Source organism: Dipteris shenzhenensis, chromosome 20, assembly GCF_047967505.1.
Source record: "Dipteris shenzhenensis isolate YYH24624 ecotype China chromosome 20, Dip_SZ_1.0, whole genome shotgun sequence".
NCBI lineage: Eukaryota > Viridiplantae > Streptophyta > Polypodiopsida > Gleicheniales > Dipteridaceae > Dipteris > Dipteris shenzhenensis.
Genome location: NC_141615.1, coordinates 35,539,092 through 35,556,168, shown reverse-complemented (window position 1 = coordinate 35,556,168; position 17,077 = coordinate 35,539,092). Strand labels below are relative to the sequence as shown.

Sequence of the window (17,077 nt, the reverse complement as noted above, 5' to 3'; positions counted from 1 at the left end):
GAGCATAGGAAAGTCTAGCACTTGATGGGATGACTGTACCTGCCACACTAGCCATATGCTCCACAACTCTACGACAAGAGCGGACCTCGTCAGGAAGTCCAGGGAAAAGCATCCAAAAAGAGACCTGTCGCGGTCTCGGGGAAGTAGTACAAGTGCTTCCGCCAAGGCCACAAATGGATGACTCTGCTCTAAAACTGAATCGGTGAGCTCATAAGTACTCTTTGAGCCTGCTCTGCAGACTGAAGGCCAAAAGAAAAGTACCCTCTACCAAGCAATCAGAAAACCGTAACTGAGACACCCAATGAGGCCATGCTGGTGTACACCCAATCACGTAACTGTTGGCCTCTACCGGGTAGAAAGCCAATGATGTGCGTCAAATGAAAACCCTCCTCTGCTACCTCAATCATCTGCATGATGTCGAGAGGAAAAGAAACTGTGACTTCAATCTCCTCAGGTTCGGTGATGGGAGTGGCATTAGTGCCCTCCATTGTCTCAGCTTGCGCTATCCTGTTGACTCTGTGCCAACATGAACTTATGAAGAAAGAGAAGGTGATACAACTTTGTGATACAACTTTGTGTTACAACTTTGTGTTACAACTTCTAGACACAACTTTATGTTACGACTTTGTGTAACAACTTTGTGTTACGAGTTTGTCTACATGAAGAGAGAGAATGTGTTACGACTTTGTGATACAACTTTGTGACACAACTTTGTGTTACAACTTTGTGTTACAACTTTGTGTAACAACTTTGTGTTACATCTTCTACATGAAGAGAGAGAATGTGTTACGACTTTGTGATACAACTTTGTGACACAACTTTGTGTTACAACTTTGTGTTACAACTTTGTGTAACAACTTTGTGTAACGACTTTGTGTTACATGCAGAGAGAGAAGCTCTCCAACTTGTATAAATACCCCATAATGGAATGAAGCCCACACTCTTGGGGCATTGTGTTGAGTCTACATTGGTATTCCAAGCATTTGTCTCAAGTGTCCATGCTTCCTTGCACTGCACGTCCAAAAGCATGTCCTAACCTTGCAACCCTTCTCCCCTCTCCTCCAACCCTGCAACCCATCCTCTCCCTCTCCTCCTCCCTCCTCCCTCCTCCTCCTCCCTCCTCCTCCCTCCTCCTCCTCCTCCTCCTCCTCCCTCCTCCTCCTCCTCCTCTCTCCTCCCTCTCCCTCCTCCTCTTCCCTCCTCCTCCTTCCTCCTCTCTCTCTTACTTCACCCATGCTCTTACACCTTCTTCCTCTCCCACTCCTATGCTTTCCTAAACCCTTAAACTCAATGATCTACGAGGGAGACGAGTTCTCCACCATGTACTTTACTCTGAACCTTGGATCCTCCTCCTAACCCTGAACTCCTTCTAAACCTTGGAACCTCCTTCTGAACCCTGGAACTCTTTCTAACCCTGAACTCTTTCTAAACCCTGGAACCTCCTTCTGAACCCTTAAACTCCTCCTAAACCCTACAACCCCCAATGAAGGCGGAAGCCTTCATTACCCCAACAACAATGGTTTACGTGCCTTTTACACATGCTTGCATTATGTTTACTCACCACACTTAAGCCTACGTCTCTCACCGGAACACGACTCGAGGTCCTAAGCTACATATATACTACAACGACAATTCCAATATATCTGTAGGTGACAAAAAGCCTCGGAACCCTGCAACATAGAATACCCAGCTCTTCCTACGAAAGCGGTAGGAAAGAGTCAACATTTGGCACCATCCTCTCCTCTCATCTCCACCTCCCCCTCCACCACCACCTCCCCCCTCCCCCTCCACCATCCTCTCCTCTCATCTCCCCCTCCCCCTCACCCTCACCTCCCCCCTCCCCCTCCACCATCCTCTCCTCTCATCTCCCCCTCCCCCTCCACCACCACCTCCCCCTCTCCCCCTCCCCCTCACCCCCACCTCCCCCCTCCCCCCTCCACCATCCTCTCCTCTCATCTCCCCCTCCCCCTCCACCACCACCTCCCCCTCTCCCCCTCCCCCTCACCCCCCCCCTCCCCCTCCACCATCCTCTCCTCTCATCTCCCCCTCCCCCTCCACCACCACCTCCCCCTCTCCCCCTCCCCCTCTCCCCCTCCCCCTCACCCCCACCTCCCCCCTCCCCCTCCACCATCCTCTCCTCTCATCTCCCCCTCCCCCTCCACCACCACCTCCCCCTCTCCCCCTCCCCCTCACCCCCACCTCCCCCCTCCCCCTTCATCTCCCCCTCCCCCTCCCCCATCCCCCTCTCTCACTCCCTCTCTACTCTCTCACTCCCTCTCTCCTCTCCATCTCCCCCTCCCCCTTCATCTCCCCCTCCACCACCCCCTTTCCCCCTCCACCACCATCCTCTCCTCTCATCTCCCCCTCCCCCTCCCTCTTCATCTCCCCCTCACCCCCCCCCTCCCCCTCCACCATCCTCTCCTCTCATCTCCCCCTCCCCCTCCACCACCACCTCCCCCTCTCCCCCTCCCCCTCACCCCCACCTCCCCCCTCCCCCTCCACCATCCTCTCCTCTCATCTCCCCCTCCCCCTCCACCACCACCTCCCCCTCTCCCCCTCCCCCTCACCCCCACCTCCCCCCTCCCCCTTCATCTCCCCCTCCCCCTCCCCCATCCCCCTCTCTACTCTCTCACTCCCTCTCTCCTCTCCATCTCCCCCTCCCCCTTCATCTCCCCCTCCACCACCCCCTTTCCCCCTCCACCACCATCCTCTCCTCTCATCTCCCCCTCCCCCTCCCTCTTCATCTCCCCCTCTCCCACCTCCCCCCTCTCCCTCTCCCCTCCCCCTCTCCCTCCCCCCCACCCCCTCACCTCCCCCTCTCCCACCTCCCCCTCTCCCCCTCCCCCTTCATCTCTCTCTCCCCCTCCACCTTCTCTCTCCTTTCCCTCTCCTCTCTCCCCTTTTTTTCCTCTCTCTCTCTTCTCTCTCTCCCACCCCCTCTCTCTCTCACTCTCTCCTCTTTCTCCCCCTTACCCCCTCCCCCTTTCCCTCGACCCCTCCACCCCCTAACCCCCCCTCTACTCTTTCTCCCCCTTACCCCCTCCCCCTTATCCCGCCCCCTATCTCTAACCGCCCGCCACCCCCAGCCCCAACCCCCCAGCCCCGCCCGCCCCCCGCTCACGGCACCGCGGCGGCGCCCAACAGAGGCGCCCCCGCAGCGCCTCCGCCGGTGGCGGCGCGCCGCAGCGCCCGCCTGCGCCGCGCCCTCCGTCCCGGCGCCGGCACCACCGGCCGCCCTCGCGCGCCACCGGCCGCCGCCCGCGGCGACCCCGCGCCACCCCGCCGCAGCCCAAGGCCCGCCCCGCGGCGGCGCGCCCCGTGCCCCGCGCGCGCCGCCCGCGCCGCCCAACGTCCCGCCCGCGCCGCCCACCGCCCCGCCCCGCGCCCCTCCAACCCTCGCCGCCCCGCCCTACCCCGCGCCGCCCCTACGCGACCCCCTCCCCCTCCCCCGCCACCCCACTCGCACCCCCCTCATACCCCCTGCGCGACCCCCTCCCCCTCCCCCTGCGCTCTCCCCTCCACACCCCCCTCACACCCCCTACGCGCACGCCCCTTCCACCTCCCCTCACACCCCTCCCCCGCCCCCCGCGCACCTCCCCCTCGCCCGCCCCTCACCCCCCTGCCGCCACCTCGGGCAGCCCCCCAGGGCGCCGCCGTCGGACAGCCCCCCTCAGAACCAAAAATAAAAAATAAAAAAAATTTAACTACACCTAACCTAAACTAACCTCCAGTTAGTCCTAACTACGGTTAGGTTAGGTTAGGTTAGTCGATTAACCTTAGGTTAGTTAGTCTTAACTACAGTTAGGTTAGGTTAGTTAGGTTAGGCCAACTAAGTTAGTTAGTTAACCTAAGTTAGATTAGTTACGTAGGTTTGGTTAGTAGGAACTGCGGTTAGGTTAGTTTAGTTAGCCCTCGGTTACGTTAGACTAACTCTTCAGTTAGTATCTAACTGCAGTTAGTTTAACCTCCCAGTTACAATAACTGGGAGGATCTAGGTTAGTTAGTCTAACTAGTGTCACTTGGTTTCAACCCCTCGGTTGGACTTAAAGTCCATTCACACCACCATTAGGACCCCCCCAAACGCCAAATTTACCCCTCCTTTAACTCCTCGAAACTCATCCGTTTGGGACCCAAATTGAACCCCGTTTGAACCCAGATTTCACACACGGAAACACCACGTTACGGGGTATTTTTCCAGCCCATTGCACACCATTTCGGCATCCCTCGCACACGTTCATTCGCGCCCCCGTGTGGGCCTCATTTTGCATTAATTCACTCGTATTTTCACGCCGCAACCTCCGATTAACGATCCGTCTGCACCGGCACATTTCCCTACACACGTAGGACAATCCTAGGCACATTATTAACACGACGGTCCCTACACAAACTAACACCACTCTAACTCTCCTAACAGCACCACCTCCACACTCGCCCTTGGGGTAGCGATACCCTTGGCAAATCACGCACCATCTGCATGCAGTTACGTTCCGGCCAACGACTTCGACTCCAACGCTCGCCCAATCCGCAACTAACTCCACTGCAACAACCGCCCCCGCCAATCCTCTACCCCGAATTCCCCCCTGAGATTCAACAACTTCCTTTAACTCCTCCACGCCCCAACATGGCTGGACGTCGTCCTGAGCATGATGGGGACATCGAGCTCGATGCCGAGGCTGACAACTTCTTCAATCGACGAAATCACAACAATCACGGCCGACGCCCCTTGGGAAAACTGGAACTTCCCAAATATAATGGTAGGGGAGACCCTGCTCGCTTCCTCCAACATTTTGATGCCGCATGTCGAGCAGGTGGTGATCAGTCCCATGAAACTAAGGTGGCTTGGTTTCCAATGGCCTTAACTGATGAGGCATCAGAATGGTACCTCGACCTTCTTGTGGAAGAACGTGCTACATGGGACCTACTTCAAACCGAGTTCAAACGTCGCTTTCAAACGGAGAGGCTACAAGATGATCCCGCTCTCCAACTCAGCAAGATCGAACAAGGCCGGAGGGAAGATGTACGCACATACCTGGGAAAGATGAAGAGATTGATCGCCAAATGTGACCCACGCCCAGATGCAAAGTACCTCACGGCATGGTTCATAGCAGGTCTACGAAAGAAAATCCGCAAGGATATGAAAAAGATAAGTAGCTATGAAACATTCAGTGCTGCTCATGCGGCAGCCATTGACATCGAAGATGGCATGACAGATTCAGACACTAGCAGTGATGATGCCAGATCAAATACACGAGATAAGCGCTCGAAAAAAGGTAAATCAAAGGACACTGCCGAAACATCCAATGAAGATCGCCTCGAGGCCATGACCTTGAAGCTGAAAGAAGATATGATGCAGGCCATGGATCAAAAACTTCACTTGTCTCAGCCGCCAACTCAAACATATCCACGGCGAGAAAATGTCTGGTGCCCACACTGCTTGGCAAATCATACAGCAAATGAATGCCCAGTCCTAAGAGCAAGAATCCATGCACAAGCAAATCCACCGCCACGGTTGTGGTGCCATATCTGTGTCGTCGGCGGCCATGATGAGGCCAGTTGCATCTTCAACATGCGCAACAATCCGCCTCGACCACCACAATACCAAGCGGCACCCATGCCAGTATACAGGCAACCGGCACTTGCACAAGCGCCCCCAGCTCTGAGACTAAATCCTGTACCCGTTCGGACACAAGTCCCCCAACTACTCAGGAATCCGAATCCACGACCGTATCCAAGAGCAGCAAATCCAGCTCCTCAAGCAGTTCCAATACATCAATTACAAGCCGAGGAAGTCGACTCGCTATTTGAGTATGAGGCAGAGTACCCAGTGTACTACGTCGAAGGTGCAGAGGGTTTAATACCAGTCTATGCAAATCAAGTGCGACCCAACACATTTCGCGCACCAATCAAGTGTTACGGTTGTGGAGAAAATCATAGAATCGCAGAATGCCCTCATCGCGGTAGCCCAGCCACTTTCCAACCACTCTGCAGAGATTGTGGCATAGGACATGCCTGTATGGATTGTCCCATGAAAAATAAGGTCCCAGAACAAACAGAGGTTAAGCCCGACGTCCCCATCGGCATCATTGGGGTGGACCATCAAAGTCTGGGACCGGCAAGTCTAAGGTCACAACCTATCAATGTAATTACACGCCAACAGAAAGCGGCTACGAAGGACCCTATCATTCCGATCCAACCGAAGCGACTTCTGAGAAAGAAAGCACAAGTTCCTCCACCTCCGCCAAGCAATGAGCAGCCGAGTTCATCTACATCAACTCCCGAGCCTCGAAGTTCATCTACATCAACTCCCGAGCCTCGAATAAAAGAAGCTCCATTCCCGAATGCAGAGGTGGAGAAGGCTCGTTTTCAGACACTTCAGCAATGGGTCCAAAATGAACAAGCTCAATTTGAGGCTCAGAAACAAGCTCAAGACCCACTCCATGACTTGGCCCAACAAAGTATTGATACTGTACTCGAGCCTTTGTTCCAACAACAGACTCCACAACAGAATGTACCGCCACGTCAACTTGAAGGAGCTGCACTCTCTAGCATCCTGAGTTGCCCTGTGTCCATTCCCATCGGAATCCTCTTACGAAATTGTCCCAATCTCTGGGAGAGTTTCAAAGGATGGATTGAACTCGCAAATCCCTCTCCACCTATGAACGACATTGATGATATCCCTGTGCGGATGGGTGAGAAAGATGACATACGCAACATCACTGTGCCTTTGATCCACAAGGCATATAATGAAATCCAAGCCATAGTGGATGGTGGAGCAGGTGTCAATGTCCTATCAAAGGAGCTTTACGAAGAATGGGGTCTCCCACCAATGCAAAAGGCTAATTTCAACATACGCCTTGCCGATGATTCACGGGCTAAACCCTTGGGAATAGTGAATGGCGTGTCCATAAAGATCGCAGGAGTCCGCTTTTCCCTTCAATTCACAATCTTGGATCTCCCCAAAAAATCCTATCAAATCTTACTGGGACGTCCTTGGTTACGGGAAGCATCAGTCCTCCATGACTGGGGAACGGATAGATTGACAATCCAGAATCGAGACACTGCAGTCAGGGTGAATGTGGGGACAGGAATTATTAAACCCATTGTTCCTAGAGCATTGGATGACACATCTTCCACGACGATCTCGAGCAAATCAGATCCCTTGCAACAGCATGCCATAGCAGGTGACTCACAAAGCAATGTCAATAACTGGATACAAACATTGGCAACCATCGACAACTGCCACTCATTAGACCCCATCTTCTCACAGATAGATGTTAACGCACTACAGGTCGATCCTCCACCGACGCATGAAGAACCAATCGATCTAGAGATGCCTTTCTTTATGGTTGACCTCGAATGGGATAATGAACCTGAGGAAGGTCCCCATACCAATGATGACTCAGATTTTCCTTGGGATCTTGAAACAGAGGCTGCAAATGCTGAAATTGAAGATCAAATCTTTGATAATGACCTAGCCATTCTGCATGCCCTAATGGCGGTTGAGCTCCCAAAAGTTGAACCTCCACAGTTGCATAACAGCAGACGATCCCGCAAGAAAGCTGCAGGAGGAAATCGCAAAAGAGCCAAGGCCGAGCACTTCAATGAATTCGAACGAGTCCAAACACGGATTGTGGAATTGTATCTTGCAAAGGCAGTCCCCTCAAAGTCAAAACCACCACCTCTTGAATGGTCCCCTGAAGGACTGGAAGGAGTATGTGCAGCACATGAACCCTTACTTGGAAACACCTTGCCAGTGGAAAAGTTACCCCACAGTTCCCAACGTAAGAAGTTTCGGAAATATAAGCCACATGTGCGGATGAAGCTTGATCCAGAGACTTCAGAAAAAGAAAGGAAAGAAGAGCCTAACAAATTACTAAATGCAACTATGCCACCCAGTACTCATGACACATCTCAGGCTAGTTCAACCCCATCAGAGGTCGATCTTCGAGAAGTGCCGGAATACTTTAAGAATTATACAAGTGGTAATGCACCAATAGCAATGCCAAGACCAATCAGAGAATCTGAAGTTCAAGAAACCGATAGCATTGGAGAAACTCCAATCTATGAGGGACCGGCAAAAACACGCACAATAAACCTCGCCCTTGAAGGGGAGGAAGAAAAGTTGGTTTTCATTGGGAAACAGCTCCGTCAAGAAGATGAAATCAAACTCAAAGACCTCCTAATGGAATACCGTGACTGCCTAGCATGGTCATACAAAGAGATGAAAGGAATTTCACCAGAAGTGGCAGTTCACACGATCCCTATAAGGGAAGGTGCTCGCCCTAAGGTATGTGGACCTTATCGCACAAATCCTAAATATGGCACCATGGTTTATGACGAGCTGGAAAAACTCCTAGATGCCGGATTCATCTACGAGATAGAGCACACTGATTGGGTTTCACCCATTGTCATTGTACCTAAACGCAACAAGAAGCTCAGAATATGCGTAAACTTGAAAAATGTGAATGCCGCCACAATTAGGGATCACTACCCCCTACCCTTAACAGAAACAGTGTTGGAAAAGGTGGCAGGATCCGAAATATATAGCTTCTTGGATGGCTTCAGTGGCTATAACCAGGTACAAATTGCTCCTCAAGACCAATCAAAAATAGCATTTGCTACAGAATGGGGTATTTTTGCATATAGAGTCATGCCATTCGGCCTTTGTAATGCCCCAGCCACATTCCAGCGAGTCATGTTCACAGCTTTCAAGTCATTTTTGAATAAGTTTCTACAGGTCTTCTTGGATGATTTGTGCATCCATTCAACCAAACAGGACCACTTCAAATGTCTGGAAGAAGTACTAATCAAATGCAGGGAGTATGGCATCTCCCTAAATCCAACAAAATGCCAGTTCATGGTCACCCACGGAGTTGTTTTAGGACACATCGTCTCTCAACATGGGATTGCAACTGACATGGACAAAATCAAAATCATCATGGAATTGCCTCCTCCTACAAATTCCAAAGGTGTACAGGTCTTTATGGGACATGTCGGCTATTATAGAAGATTTATATTGCGGTATGCCATGATAGCTAGACCACTTTACAAGTTATTAGTGGAGTTCTTATGGACCGAAGAGTGCGACCAAGCCTTTGAGCTTTTAAAGTGGCGCCTAATCACAGCACCCATCCTTCTATCTCCCAATTGGGATATTGATTTTCATGTTCATACTGATGGATCCAAGTATGCAATTGGGAGTGTGCTTTGTCAACCTGGTGAACATAAGAAAGACTACCCAGTCTACTTCGCCAGTCGACAACTCAATGATGCAGAGATCAACTATACAACCACAGAAAGAGAAGCCCTAGCAATGGTGTACAGTGTAAAGAAATTTCGGCACTATCTCCTTGCAAATGATTTTGTCTTCTACACCGACCATCAAGCATTGCTTTATCTTGTGAACCGTCCGTGTACCACAGGAAGAATAACCAGATGGCTCCTCTTGCTACAAGAATTCAACTTCAAAATTGTGGTCCGCAAAGGTGCCCAACACTACATTGCCGATCACATGTCTCGAGTCAAGACAGGAGAAGAAGCCACTGGAGTAGAAGATGACTTACCAGATGCCACACTATTTCAAATAGATGCTGTTCCAGAATGGTGTGGAGATATCATTGGGTACTTGATGGCAGGAAGACCACCCCCTGACATGAAAGCAGTAGATGCTAGAAAATTGATTCTAAAGGCTGCACCATATCAACTCATTGCAGGACAACTATACAAGATGGGCAAGGACCAGATATTAAGAAGATGTGTAATGCCTCATGAGATCCCGCCAATCCTGAGTGAAGTCCATGAAGGCATTGCAGGAGGACACTTCCAAGGGGAAGCCACAGCAAGAAAAGTTCTCCTCGCAGGCTACTGGTGGCCAACACTGTGGGCAGATGCCTATGAATATGTAAAAGGCTGTGATGTATGCCAACGAACTATTAAACCACAACACAAAGACTTCAATCCCCTAACAACAATTGTTGCACAACAGCCATTTGAAAAATGGGGGATTGATTATGTGGGTCCCATACATCCAGCAGCAAAAGGAACACAGGCACGCTACATCATTGTGGCCACTGATTACTTTACAAAATGGGCTGAAGCTAAGGCAGTCAGAAAGGCAGATGCCAAAAGCACAGCAAGATTCTTGTACGAACATGTGATCACCCGATTCGGATGCCCCCTTGAAATTGTGTCGGATAGAGGCACACATTTTGTCAATGAGGTAATCCAAGAACTCTTGTCTGGCTTCATGGTCATTCATAGAAAAAGCACACCCTACTACCCCCAAGGGAATGGACTAGCAGAATCCACAAATAAAATCATATGCAATGTCCTCACCAAGGTAGTAGAACCACAGCGTTCTGATTGGGCAGAGAAACTGCATGCAGCCTTATGGGCATATAGAACCACATTCAAGGTCAGTACAGGGAACACACCTTTTCAATTGGTGTACGGCCTTGAAGCCGTGGTCCCGCTCGAATTTGTAATACCAAGCCTGCGCATCGCAATACAAGAACGCATGGGTGATCATGAGTCCTTGAAAGAAAGGCTCTGTCAGTTGGAAAAGCATACAGAGACAAGACTAGTCGCTTATCATGCCATGACAACAGAAAAACGTCGAAGAAAGGCATGGTTTGACAGGAATCTGAAAGCTAAAGACATCAAGGAAGGCGACTTAGTCCTGTTATACAATGCCAAAGTACACAAGGGAAAACTGAAGTATCTAGGTCAAGGACCCTACCGAGTACGAAAGATGAATCCCATTGGAGCTGTGCTCCTTGAAACACTAGATGGAGTGCAATTCAACACAACAATAAACGGGAGCCGACTGAAGCGCTACTACATCAACACGCGAGCCATCCCCGACAAAAACGAAGATTTGGGAAACCAAGTCTTCCTTAGTTAGGATTAGATTGTATCACAAGCACTCACTCGCATATGCACGTTTTTGCACATATAGTTTGCACTAGATTGTTACACGCACACTCACTGCATACGCACATTTTTTGCACATTAGGGATGTTTGAGTCTTAGTTTCCCTATCAAATCCCACAAATAAGCATATAGTTAGACACATCACATGCACTCACATGATTTTGCATAGGCACATAGATTGCATAAAAAATAGTATCACACACTTTCATTCCATACTCTCAAAGCATGCAATGAATTCACAAGCAGTACACGAAGCTATGCCAAAGCTCAAGATGAATTGGCAACAGAGTCTGCAGCCTCCGCAACGAGACCCCCGCCAAACATGACAGCCGTCTCCTATATGCAAAAATATCAAACTTGCAAGCTCAATGCTACGGGTGCAATCGCATCCAACATGTATGCAAGATAACAAGAAATGACAGCCTCAACAACGAGACCCCCGCCAAACCTCTTCCCAAGAAGATTCGATGGCAGCGTCCGCAACCTCAGCAACGAGATCCCCTCTGACATTCATAGTCATCTACCCCTCCTTAAGAAGAGATAAGTTTCTTGACTATTGACTACAAATTGTGTGATGCAAAAGAATTATAGCAGGAACGACTCGCATACCACAAGCTAAATAGCCACTGAATTACACACATGGCATCCCAACTCTGAAATCAAAATAAGCCATAACCCGAGGACGGGTAATAAAATGGATCCGGGAGTATGTTGACTCTGTGCCAACATGAACTTATGAAGAAAGAGAAGGTGATACAACTTTGTGATACAACTTTGTGTTACAACTTTGTGTTACAACTTCTAGACACAACTTTATGTTACGACTTTGTGTAACAACTTTGTGTTACGAGTTTGTCTACATGAAGAGAGAGAATGTGTTACGACTTTGTGATACAACTTTGTGACACAACTTTGTGTTACAACTTTGTGTTACAACTTTGTGTAACAACTTTGTGTTACATCTTCTACATGAAGAGAGAGAATGTGTTACGACTTTGTGATACAACTTTGTGACACAACTTTGTGTTACAACTTTGTGTTACAACTTTGTGTAACAACTTTGTGTAACGACTTTGTGTTACATGCAGAGAGAGAAGCTCTCCAACTTGTATAAATACCCCATAATGGAATGAAGCCCACACTCTTGGGGCATTGTGTTGAGTCTACATTGGTATTCCAAGCATTTGTCTCAAGTGTCCATGCTTCCTTGCACTGCACGTCCAAAAGCATGTCCTAACCTTGCAACCCTTCTCCCCTCTCCTCCAACCCTGCAACCCATCCTCTCCCTCTCCTCCTCCCTCCTCCTCCCTCCTCCTCCTCCTCCCTCCTCCTCCTCCTCCTCTCTCCTCCCTCTCCCTCCTCCTCTTCCCTCCTCCTCCTTCCTCCTCTCTCTCTTACTTCACCCATGCTCTTACACCTTCTTCCTCTCCCACTCCTATGCTTTCCTAAACCCTTAAACTCAATGATCTACGAGGGAGACGAGTTCTCCACCATGTACTTTACTCTGAACCTTGGATCCTCCTCCTAACCCTGAACTCCTTCTAAACCTTGGAACCTCCTTCTGAACCCTGGAACTCTTTCTAACCCTGAACTCTTTCTAAACCCTGGAACCTCCTTCTGAACCCTTAAACTCCTCCTAAACCCTACAACCCCCAATGAAGGCGGAAGCCTTCATTACCCCAACAACAATGGTTTACGTGCCTTTTACACATGCTTGCATTATGTTTACTCACCACACTTAAGCCTACGTCTCTCACCGGAACACGACTCGAGGTCCTAAGCTACATATATACTACAACGACAATTCCAATATATCTGTAGGTGACAAAAAGCCTCGGAACCCCGCAACATAGAATACCCAGCTCTTCCTACAAAAGTGGTAGGACAGAGCCAACATATCCTGAGGGGAGGAGCTACCTCTACTGAAAATACCCACCAAGAACTCGCAACCAACCACTAGTCAATCCCCAAAAAATTGGTTAATGAATGCCCCAAACTTCAGCCTGTGTGGGATGAAAACAGGCCGCTCAATGCTGAAGCAAAAAAGCTCCGCCAATGCCTTGGAATCAGCCCAGGAACTCAGCTTGAAGACCCTGGAACAAGAGCAACAACAGCCTTGGAGAAAGCCTCGAAGCAGCCCAGCTTGAAGTGCAATGAAGGGAGGGGCGAACAGTAGCTAGAACATCTGCGCAGGAATGGCGGCTTGGATGGCGGCCTGAAGGGGGGTGACCTGAAGGGCAAGGGGGGCGTGGCCAAGAGAGTAGGGTGCGGCCAAACGAGCTAGGTGATGGCGATGGGATGGTGGCGGGCAGCTACAGATGGGAGCTCCTCCAAGATCGCGCTTTTAGGACTTATCAAGCCGATTTTGTTCGCACTTCTACGGGATAGGAGGGGGATCTCTCATCACAGCCCTTGTGGGCTAGCTCTTGTAGCCTCCTTTCGACTATCAACACTCGTGTTTGTTTGGAGTTGTTTGTTTGGAGTCTTACTCAGGGTCATGTGTGGGCTGTTGGAGTCTTTGAACAGCGTGCTAGGTTTGGTGGGTTCAGAGCTTCTCTCTCTAGAGGAGCCTTCAGCTCACTTTGCTTGCTTGGGGCTCCCATGCAGTTCGAGTAGGTGTGGGTGGGGAAGCAAGCTTTTTGAGCGACCCTTTCTCCAGCGCATTATTCATTCTGTTGAAGGTCAAGCCTCGCACTGATCAGCAGCTCTTTCTAGAGACTGTACCTGGTCGGTGATGTGATCATAGCATTCTGGGCGTACCTCCTTACGAGCGCTTTCCTTCCTTCTCTCTTTATCTTATTCTTTTGATTTCTCGCCTTTTAGAGGGCGGTGCAGCTTATTACTTATCCCAGTGATTCGATTCTTTGGTGGCGACTGGCCAGAGGGGCTCTATGGCAGCACACTCGATCCCACAGCTGTCAAAGTTCTTCTTTTACCGTCGGATTAACAACATGTACAGTAGGCAATGAATCTTCTTCAAGACAGGGCAGTGTTAGGTAGGTTTGTTGGCCTCACCCCCTCGAGGAGATAGATCAAGGATTGGCAGCCTAGCACTAGATGGTGACCACATTCAAGAGGTTAGTATCTATAGATGCGATGTTTTCCTCCTCTAGCTAGGCTCCCTGGATACCGCTCTGTCTCTCATGGAGCATAGCCCTATCCTCCTGTGACCCCACTTGGTCTACCTTATGCCTTGGTATCATGGCTTCACGGTGGAGGACATGGGCTTGGCTCACCATGTTCCTCACTTCCTAGTGACGATTCGATTCTCAAACTTGGACGAGCGTTTGGAATAGTTTTGGAGCACCGACTCAAACTTGTGGTAGAGAGCCTAAATACCCTCCTAGACATGATTCTCTTGGATACTCTAGAGGGGGCTACTTTACATCGGCGCCTGGAGGTTTCAGGCTTACCAAGTGTGTCGTCTCGACGGTGACTCACGTGTCATGGGGATCTTGAAGGAATGCCGATGGAGCCTCCACTCCAAGCTACTCCTTGTGAGAGCAATGCAAGGTATATGGTGGTCCCCCCTTTAGGTTCTTGCAGTGGGATCCGAGGGAGTTGGAATGGATTGATAAAGAGCATCGAGAGAAGAGCATAATGCCAGGAGATTTCAACTTAGCAGTAGAGTTTGGAGGCCCTCCAGAGCTCCTCATTGGGATAGTTTTTAGATTTCTACAAAGGTGCAGAAAACCTTTTGGAGGAGGCTTTGGAAATCCCTAAGGAATAGAAAGATCACTCTCTTCTTTTGGCTTTCCATTTTGGGAGGGATTGCAATGAGCCCGTGGAGCTCCAAGTTCAGGCTTTCCCTACTTGTGCTCGATGCCATGCAGCAGTTGAGTCAGTTCAGCATTGCCTTTGGGAGTGTAGAAAGGCGAGAACGATCTAGAAGGGTGTTGCTAGGATATTTACTATATTTCATAGAGCACCATTCTTCATGACATGGGGATCAGTGGCATGGTTATCTCTTATTGGCCCTCAGGTGTTTTTCAATGGACATGACTCAGAGTCGGCATTCATTATACGACGACACTCTATGGAGTGATGTTCTCTCCAGGATGTTCCCTTCACTCCTTTTAGATCTGATCATGCCTCGATAGACACATCATGGGAGATTCTGGCTAGCATTGCAGCTTGGCACATTTGGAGGGCCAGGTGTACGGAGTTGATGGAGGGTTCCCAAGTTCACCCTTCCCAGTCTATGGCCAGTATATGGACTGCTACTATACACACACTGATGGCCATATGGACGAGCATGCAGGGATCCTTAGAGTAGGTACAGCCAGGAAAGATATATTTTTCAGAGTTTGGAGAGGGTCTCCTTTCTCCTCTGAGTCTTCTTTAGGGTTGAGGTGACATTTTCAGACTCCACCTTAGATTTTTGTTACCTCTTTTTAAGCTATTTTTTTTTCTCATGCATGGCATGATGTACTGTCACATTAGAGCTTGCTCTTGCGGTATTCATTCATACTTGTAATATTTTTGAAAAAATAAATAAATCATCCTATGTGTGCTTCAACTAACTTTTGTCCGTCTTGCCATCGTGCTAACTGATGTGAGCTATAATGAGTTTTTGGCTTCTTGCCTTCAAGAATGCTACTTTTTGTGATAGATTCAAGCTTAAATTTTTTTTATGACTGCTATGCAGATCGAAGGTGCATTCATGCAAGGGGTTGGATTTCTTATGACTGAGGAGTATGAGCTGGATGATAATGGAAAAGTTGTGTCAGATGGGACTTGGAATTACAAGCCACCAACCTTGGATAACATACCACGACAGTTCAACATCGAACTATTGAATGGAGTCACAAATCAAAACCGCATATTATCTTCTAAAGGTCTCTCTCTCTCTCTCTCTCTCTCTCATAAATGGGTTAAGATGTGTACAAGAACCCTTGCAAAAAACCCATCTATCATGCTGTGACATGAAGTAGAAGGTTTATAAATTTCTATGACACACCAAAGGATTTTATGTTATTTTCCTGAGTAATGGCACTTCTATTCTTAATGTCCACAAAATATTCAAACTACAATTTAGCACAGCCACTCCCTAAACTCATTTGTAGAATGCCAAGCTTCTCTTATTCTCTTAAACCAGGACCTCAATTTATCAATCTAAGTTATGATGTGAGCCTTATTTGTATGCTGTTTGATTTCTTTCTTTCTCACTCCTTTTTTCTTTTCAAGAAAGAGACTTCTATTAACTATGAAAGAGACCGACAAGAGCTAGCTCATAGGAAAAATACATCATGCATGGCATGAACAAAAAACCCACTTGAAACAGGTCGATAGAAACCCTTAGTACAAATGGGAAAGATACCAAGCAAGAGGCTGAAAATGCCCCCTCAGTCTTGCTATAGTCTCTGAGAAGAAGGGAGAGCCCCTCCATTCCCTAAGAAAAATATCCCTCCTAGTAGAGGCTGCCCCAGAGGAGCCCTACATGGTCACCCAACTAGCCATCAAAATATGTATGATATCAGTCCATATATAGTCCATTGTGTGAGAGGAATGGACGTGAGATCCATCAAATTCCTTTGTGCATCTGGCTCTCTAGACATCGCATGTTGCAATACTCACCAGTATCTCCCAAGAGGTATCCACGGAAGCATGTACATATCTGAAGGAGAATAAGGGAACATCATTTGGAGAGCAGCACTCAACTAAGTATTGTCATACCCAGATAGTTCAAGAAGATTCCTGCCTCTCAAAGAAGACTTGAGGCCCCAAAAGAGAAAGCCAAGCCATTGAACCCAAGTCATATAGAAATGGGAAGGAGAAAAGTATTGAATATCCTAGCAATCCCCCCAACAATCCCATAAGCAATTATGATTGGTATCCTTAGCAGACCTGCAGCAGGAAGAACACGTAGAGTCTACCTTGAGCCTAGACCTCCACAGGTTCATTGAAATCCCTCCATGAATACACAGCCAAAAGAATAGAGTGATTTTTCTATTCTTGAGAGATTTCTAGAGTCTCCTCCAAAAGACTCTCTGCAAATCAGGAGAATTATGAAAGTTTTCCGAATGAGGGGCTCTAGAGGATCTCCAAGGTCTAGAACTGATTTGAAATTTCCTTGCATTACTTACCATTTAACAAAAGAAGGGAAGACTCTTCTCTTAGTGCCTTGCATCAATCCATTCCCACT

General features: G+C 48.8%; 1 protein-coding gene across 1 annotated transcript in view; it reads left to right on the top strand.

Annotated features, from left to right (window-relative positions):
- Positions 1–17,077, top strand: part of LOC147889585 (indole-3-acetaldehyde oxidase-like) — a 153,866-nt gene that overhangs the window by 104,772 nt on the left and 32,017 nt on the right. Inside the window, exon 9 of the mRNA XM_087391277.1 lies at positions 15,581–15,770. Coding sequence (XP_087247403.1) covers positions 15,581–15,770 — 190 coding nt within the window. The remainder of the gene's footprint in view (positions 1–15,580; positions 15,771–17,077) is intronic.